We start from the raw sequence: 8206 nt of genomic DNA, 5'->3' as shown, positions 1-8206 counted from the left end.
TGGCTCGACGGCTTTGCACTGCGTGGCGTCGACTCTGGTTTGTTCGGCCCTGTAGACGATAAATCAGCCAATTGTCAAAGCGGAGTGGTGAGCACAGGCGCATATGTGGCGTCCTGAGGTAGTCACACTCGGGAACTGTATCTTCAGTTTGGTCAGGTGTTGTGTACATGTCAGAGATAGAATATTGAACAGGACACGCACTCTGCAACTCGCTATTTGCACGGTTTCGAACCAACCAAGCGATGTCCACCAGGGAAGAGGAGATGCAGATTCTCATCCACGAAGAGTCAACACCTCTGGGTATGGGGCGAGGCTTGTGCGAGCGGCGGCCTCGGGGACAGCTCGAACAATGGCCACACTCCGCCTGAGTTCCAACTTCAGCCACAGCGATCGTCGATCGCGGAGTGGCATCACCGGGAAATGCCGACAGTCACCATCCCGTGACGACTCTCTATGGCGGTGAGGGCTCAGAGTGTGACAAGCCACGAACTTAAATCCTGCAGTGGCAGACGCGTCACGGTGTTTTCTTTCTCGAAGTTCAAGTTCTTCCGGCCTCGAACGTAGGTGCAAACTCATATCTTCCACCACAGTTGAATTTTGCAGCCCTGCTCAACCACATACTTGCTGTTGACATCACAATCCAATATCCCAATTAATCTTGCCGTATATAATGCGCCTTTCTAAGTCTAAACCAACGTAGGGATCGTTGCTTGCTACCAGAACTTTCTCTGATTAAAGATTAGCAATAGAAATACAAAGGTGAAAAAAATAGGCCATATTGCGTCCTCTGCTTTGAATCTTGACGCGGGCATGCTGGGCAACACACGCTTAGCGTGGCAGAAGATTGAAGATGAAACCATTGTCAAACTTCGATCACAATTGAACACCCTCGTTCTCATTGGCCGCTTACTCCCGGAGCTCTTGGCCATGATCTTTATGCACTGCGTCTCCGATACCATGTACAATGTCGCCGCAAAACTATACATCACGCGGGTTTGCTCCCATTTGCGTAATGTAGCACTCGCGTTTCCCAGGCTATGGTCCCATGTATATGTCCCAGACTTTTGTGTGCCAAACCACAAGACTCTGACACGTTTTAGGAATGCGCCCTTGTCTGTTGAGATCTACGACAGACCTGCACCCCCAAAGGCACCTCACGAACACACACTCAGTCTACTGGCGGAAAATCTCTTCCGGATTCGGCATTTCAGTATTTCAGGCCCTCCAGAGCTCGTGAGCAGTTTGTGGTCAGGGCCCGACCGCCCTAGCTCGGCCCCTTTGCTAGAAGCATTGACGCTAACCAGTTACCGGGGTGTCAGGGAGGAAATGAAGATGTCCATACTGTCATCAAGAGGCCTTGTTCCGTGACTCCATTGATTAGAAGTCCATTATCTGGCCACCAATTGGGAGAGAATATCCTTCTTTACCTCCCTTCAACATCTTGTCATTATCGGTAGTCAACCTAACATCACCATGACGAAGCTTTTCAACGAGTTAGAACAAATCCCCACATTGAGAAGTCTCACGCTGCAGAACATCTTCGAATCCCCCCCTCTAGCAGACAGCCGGATATACTCATTCCCGCGCTTGCGTTTTTTCAATATCGGGGGGTCTGCACAGGAGTGTGTCGACGCGCTTGGTCATCTTGACCTTTCACCCAATATCCAACTGCAAGTTACTTTTGATGGGCTCGATATAGAGCTATTGTCTCAAGCCTTCACCCCTAAGGTTTCCCATCCTGATAGGATTCCAATCTGAAGCCTGTATGTTTTTGGAGGCATAGATGATTGATGTGTGGATACAAGCCTGCGAAGATGATCATCAAGCAGTCTTTGCGGCTTTATTGGACGAGGATTCGAATGGTTCCTCCACGTCTAAAAGTGCACAAATTGGTGAGGTATCATGGAAGATCACTGTTCTTTCAGGTTCACTCGGAGCGTAGTTGCTCCTTTGTGCAAAACACTGCCACTTGCGGAAGTGAGCGTCATGTTCGTCACAGGGGGCGACCTATCATGTGCCAATGAGTGGACAGGTGCATTTGGAGCGAGGGAGAAGCCCTCTGTGCTTTGGACCTATAACGGGATATGGGAAGGGCTACTGAAGACTCTCAGTCATTGCGATGTCGAACCCGAAGCTACAGAGGACACGCCTTCATATTTATTCCCTCGGCTGGGTGTGCTCAAGGTGGAAACGACCAGGTTTGATCCTGAAGCACGATACATCGTCGCCACGGCTCTCCACCAGTGTCTGGCAGAACGCTCGAAAAACCATGCGCAAATTCCTGAACTTGTTCTTAGAAGATGCGCCAATTTGAAAGCTTCGGATGTGGAGGAATTTAGACCTCACGTAGGCTTGCTGTCTTGGGATAACTGGGTGAGTCCCACGAATAATACCTCGTCCGACTGGGATAAATTGTATGAATGTATGTGGCGGAAGTTGCATGGCGGACACACTCGGTAGTTTAGAGTTTGTCGTTCCGGTATGGCTACGATCTGTCGCACAATGTGTAAACTGAGGAGAGCGCGTGTGTATATACGTCCGTTGCGAGTACTCGCGTCCGAGGACGAATCAACTGGAGTAATAGTGTCAACTTCCCTCGCATGCCGTGACGGGAGGTCGCATTCATTTAATCTATCGTCGCGTTCTACCAGTCGAGATCGCTCTCGACTTCGAACCACTGAGGGAAGTGACAAAGTCTCGACGGAAGGGCATTTCGGGGAGAATTCGAAGCGATGCCTAGCGACACTCGTGCCCCGTCGTGTTATAAAGTCGGGCTCGCGTGGTTCGTGACGAAGATCCAGTCGTCTGTAAATTGCCCGCACATGAATGGCACTTTGTGGAGCGCATCGCACGTAACAAGGCGTGATGGTAGATCCAGAAGAATTTTGCCGTTAGTCCTGTGTGAACCACGACCATAGGCACAGAACGAATCCGCAAGAATGCATTTTCACGGCGTTGAATCAAGCGATAGAAAAAGAAAGTGGTCTACGGATTCATGGTGTGGGCTGCAAACAGTGCTCTGCGCGAGAGCATACAAAAACAGAGACGAGAGCAATTACGTCGGCATACGGTACGTACGCAAGGATATAGACACTCGACGCGCTTTTCACGTACATACACGCACGCTCGGAGCGCTATGCTAAGCGAAAGACTGTAGTTAGATATAAGCAGGTGGCGACGACGGCGACAACAAGAAACGAGTGGATGCGCAACCCGCACGCGAGCGCAGACCGTGAGCGTATCAAGTCAGTCTGAGCAGATGAGATGGTGGTAAGTATAACTGATGTCCGTATCCGAATCCATAGCGTAGGTGATGAAGAATATATCGTCCAGACACGGCCGAGACGTGTCAAGCGTGCCGAGATGTGAGATTCTCACAGGAGTGCCATGACCATGCCGCCAACAAGTCCGGCGACCATGCTCCCAAAGACGGCCGCCACGGGGATGTGCGCACCCAATAGTGGCACTGCGCCACTGCTATGTCCACTCGAGCTGGCACCGGTTGACGACTGGCTCGTGACCGTGACGAGCGGCTGCGTTGTTGCACCCGGCAGCGTCGTCGTCGCACTCGGGATGCCCGTGCTGCCAACAAACGCGTCCTGTGCAATACACTTGCTCGTCGCCGCGGCAGCGGCAGCGGTATCGGTGACGCCAGCGACGGATGTCGTTGTCGCGAACGACCACGCACACGCGGACGATGCACGACTTTGCTGGTTGTAGTACACGTCCATGGCAATGTTCAGCTGTTGGAGGGGCGAGCACATCGACAAGTCGCCATACGTGCCCTCGGTGCCGTTACCAGCGATGCTAGAACACGCCGTGGAGCTTTCGCCGCAGATCTCGCCGAGCGCCGTGCCGATGTCTGAGCTACCGTCGGTGTAAGTCGAGATGCAGGTCAACTGACTGGCAACGCATGCGCATTCGCCGCTGTTTGGAGTCGGAGGCAGAGCTGTGGCGACGGGCCAGCTGCTGTTGGACGCCGGGCAGCTGACGGGAAGCGAGATCGTGGGTGTGTAGGACGCCTCGGCAAGCGAGGATCCGGTCGCGGTTGCGTACTGCGATTTGAGGTAGTTGAAGTCGGTGAGAGTAGCAACAGAACTGCCATCGGAGGAGATGTTGACAAGACCGTAGTTGTTGGACTGCTCGATATACTCGTACATGATGACGCCCGACCATACGTCGGTCATCTCGGAGCCGAAGATGATGGGAACATCAGAGAACGTACGGGGCGGGTCGGAAATGCAGCCATCCTCAGAGAAGAAGGCGGGAATGCCAAGGTCTTGCAGCTCTTCTGTGCGAGCCTGATAGCCCGAAGCGGTGAAAGAGCTGTTACCACAGAACTCATAGACGTTGATGCCCCAGTAGTCGAAGATGTCCGATTCGTCCTCGTCACATGCGAGGTAGTATGGGAGAGTGACGCGCGAGTTGGGAGAGTCGGTGCCGGTGTAGCCAACGAGCTGGCTGTAGTTGTGAGCAGAAAGATACGTTTTGATATCACGGACAGCAGCTTTGATGTAGGGTGCTGCTTGGTCATTCGGGAGGCTGCTGATCTGTAGAAGAATGAGACCGGATATTACCAGCGGAGGAAGAGGAAGAAGACTCACGACTTCGTTACCAATGTTGAAACCAAAGACGTTCTCAAAGCTGCCAAATGCTTCGATCGTCTCAACGTAAGAAGTCATAAGCTCGGTGTTCCATGACGGGTTGACGCTGTTGATGGCCTCGTAGGGCGTGGCAAGATCCAAAAGAACGTAGATACCTGCCGAGTTAAGGGCGCTCATACAGGTGCTGTGATCGAGACTGGCGTTGACCTGGTATACACGGATGATGTTGATATCGAGCTCCTTGAAGTAGGGAAGGTCGCGAGTACAGCCATCGCCGTTGGCAAGCGGATCAAGTTGGCTGACGCTACCACTCTCTTCTACTGCTGTCGCCTGGCCAGATCCATAGTTGGCTACAATCAAAAAGATGAAAGAATGACTTGTTGGTCGAAAATAAAATACAAGGTAGATTACGCACCGGCGTAGGCAACACCCTTGAGATAGAAACGATCGCCTGTGGTGGAGTCGAAAAGATAGCTGCCCTTCTTGACGACGGGGGCGAGGGCTGAGACGAGCGGAACGATAGAAAGGAGAGCAAGGGGAAGAGGGACACGCATGATGCCAGCCTAGCCAGAGACGGGAGGTGGAGGAAGGGAAGGTATATAAAAGAATTTAAGTGAATGTGCGCCCTCTTTATCGTTCCCAGCACCCTCGGCATTTGCCCGTTGATGAGGTTTCCATCTATGGCAACCTAGCGACACTGGTTGTTACCCCCAAAAAATTCAAGTTGCAGCATGGACAACTCCCGGCCATAAATACGATCGTCTATACTTGCTATGAACTTGTCGCTGCCGGTCTCGCTCACACTTCCATTCAGTTCCTATAAATCGAGCTATAACAAATTTGAGTTTTGTTCAGGTAACTCAACGTCATCGTGCTAATTCAGGATTTAAGATTGCGAGGAACCTCCGCGACCGCTAAGCTGCTCCACCGCCTCGCATACGTGGGTCTCTTCCCGGTCGGAGGCTGCGTGTCCATCCGAGTCCCAACCTTGCTGGATTTTGCAAGCTTGAACACCATCCCAATCGGGTTCCCAAGCTGTGGAAGTCGGAACAGGCCGTTCGAGCTGTGCACAAGAATCTGCCTGTGCGGCGCAGGTTTGCCGTCGAGCCTCATCGCCGAAATTGTTCACATCTGCCAGATTTCCTGCCGGCTTCCGAGTCGCGTCTACTGGTACTATGTATATTTCCTCCGGCGCAGCAGCCTCATAGTAAAACGACGTCTTCCGCACGACGTCAACATGGTTCCCTTGCTTTATTGGTTCCCCTCAGCTGGTGCCTCGTGATCATCTTTTTCTGGATTACAACTGCATCTGCAGCCGTCAGCTGGCCAACTTCATGCCCAGCGACAAGTCTGCTGCTACGTCTTGCAGAGGTTGGGGCAAGTGCATTTTTAGCGAGCACAGCACCACGCTGTCGTGTTGCACCGTCGACGAATCAATACATATAGACGCTTTTTTTAGTTCACCCTAAAGATGAAATTTAAGGACCATTGGTCGCCGGGATAAGTTAAGCGACAGAGAGCTACACAAAGCGGCCTGATCAGTCCGTCAAAGATGAAAAGCCACATGCACAAACCCATTTCGCGCCGATCACTGGAAGTCTTTACAACAAGATGTTCGAATGTAAGGCAGTGTTTCATTATGACTATAGAGCGCGAGATTGGAGCTCGGTCATTGGGGTTAAGAAGCATCGAGGTGTGCGGCCTCGTACACGGAACTTTTCTCCATGTCCGCTCTATCGGCTAGGTCGGCACTAAATAAAAGCCTACTCCGGAAGGATGCGCCCCGCACAAGATTTAGTCGCCTTTAATGGCCAGGTTACATCCCCTGGACTCACAATCAAGCAGGAGGCCCTACTATTTAGCTGGATTTGAACTTTGCGATCCCTGACATCATCGTTATATGTCACAGGCACGTTCAGTCCTTCAACTGATTGGTCAAAGGGAACAGCGTGCCTAGCGTAAGCTCCAGCACACCGCCATCCACATGACCCGCCTCTCGTCGCCGACTGTAGTCCGCAGGGACAAGCAGGCACGGCATCTCAGGTGGACAAAACTCTCCCATAACTTGGCGACACAGGCCGCAGGGCGAGATCGGGACCGCCACATCGCTACAAACGTGCAACGGATATTAGTCCAACGACTCGAGGAACGCTACTGTTTACAACGCTACTACAAAAATCGTAGCCGCGATGACGCCGACGGTTGGTAGTGGCGTTAAAATTTAATCAAGTAGCACTCACCTAACAATGGCGATCGCGAGGAAAGATCGGATCCCCTCTGTCTGCGTTTTCGATCACGACGGCATGTGTTAATGAGTTTTCATACGCTCAGCGGTACCGAGACAACGAGGCTCACTACTGCTTTAACGATTGCTGTTCTCTCCGCGCAGATAGCGCCTGCATCGCAGCCAGAAAATCATTAGTCGGGAACGAACATTGCAAATATGCGGTGTAGGACATATGTAGGATACACACTTGGGTTCACTCACCAGAAGACACACAATCAACACTGCACCCTTTGATAATTGTTTTATCGGCGGAAAGCAGTGCTGCCCCAACCGGGAAGCTAGGGTGATATGTCAGGCTGTATGCGTGTTTCTTGGCTACAAACCCGATCAGTACCAACATCCAAATTGACAATGTAATATAGCCCATTCTACGATCTTGATCGGAATTGACTGAGCGACATACCTTCAAATGCCGCCACGATGAGATTTTCTCGCTCCGTAGTCGTGATTACACAAGACGATATCGGCTTCAAGTCCATTTGTGATGCAAAAAGACTACCTGCAAGTTGAAGTGGCCGGGTAGAGCGAAGAAGGACGAGCGCCTGCGCCATCGCAAAATTTCAAATTTCAAACCATTTATAGCTGACAATGGTGTCTCAGCCACAGGCAGCTCAACGGGTTAGCGAATAAGATTTCTCAAAATCAATTGACATCGCACACACGTACGAAAACTAAAATAAACAACTAATACCCTACTGCTTGAGGGTTTGGCATAAATTATATATGCAACATTACCACATACGATTCCACGAGCAAAGACTAAGCACATGCAGAACCCCGATCGCTCGTCGAGAATTCGAGATATTGAGATCGTAGGCCTGAGTCGATTTGTACGCGAACAATTGCTGTTAATACGTGGATAACACGATTAGCGCAAGACTAAATGCCATCTGTCTGCAGAGGTCCTGCAAAAACAGGGATTTACGACAGGGTGTGCACGATCGCTTCGAACGTTGTGAATGTGACCATGTTCACCGGGATGGCTCTACATGATTAAAGGGAAACTCTGTGAGACACGTAAGACTCACAGTATAAGTCCGAATTAACATACCGAATGAGTGTCGGCGCCAGCCCACGGAAAAACACAGCAAGACCCCCTGCGCGATAGGACGCAGCGATAGTCGACCATGTCGTCCTATAGGGATTATCATACGCGGTGCTATGCGTGCTCTGCACGCGAGTCTTCACCACATCAAACGGAAATGTCGCTACCCACCCCGCGATGCCCGCCAATCCGCCAGCGCAAAGCATAGCAGACCACGGCGCTGCAGTGGGACCTTCGTCAGGCGACTCGGAACACGGCCAGAAGCGCATT

At 51.5% G+C, this 8206-nt stretch overlaps 2 protein-coding genes across 2 annotated transcripts; both read right to left on the bottom strand.

Annotated features, from left to right (window-relative positions):
- Positions 1 to 3374: 3374 nt before the first annotated feature.
- Positions 3375 to 5158, bottom strand: FIBRA_08940 (uncharacterized protein; the record flags this gene model as incomplete). The annotated part of the gene is made up of 2 exons (XM_012330549.1): positions 3375 to 4954; positions 5020 to 5158. 2 exons carry the CDS (start codon positions 5156 to 5158, stop codon positions 3375 to 3377), a joined length of 1719 nt encoding a protein of 572 aa, XP_012185939.1.
- Positions 5159 to 7812: 2654 nt separating this feature from the next.
- On the bottom strand, positions 7813 to 8142 carry FIBRA_08939 (uncharacterized protein; the record flags this gene model as incomplete). Its single annotated transcript, XM_012330548.1, has 2 exons — positions 7813 to 7876; positions 7943 to 8142. The coding sequence occupies 2 exons, from the start codon at positions 8140 to 8142 to the stop codon at positions 7813 to 7815; spliced, it is 264 nt and encodes an 87-aa protein (XP_012185938.1).
- Between the last annotated feature and the right edge of the window lie 64 nt (positions 8143 to 8206).

Source organism: Fibroporia radiculosa (genome assembly GCF_000313525.1).
Source record: "Fibroporia radiculosa TFFH 294 genomic supercontigs, scaffold5116, whole genome shotgun sequence".
Classification (NCBI taxonomy): domain Eukaryota; kingdom Fungi; phylum Basidiomycota; class Agaricomycetes; order Polyporales; family Fibroporiaceae; genus Fibroporia; species Fibroporia radiculosa.
The sequence above is the reverse complement of the archived record's forward strand: the minus strand, read 5'-3'. Positions and strand labels throughout refer to the sequence as shown.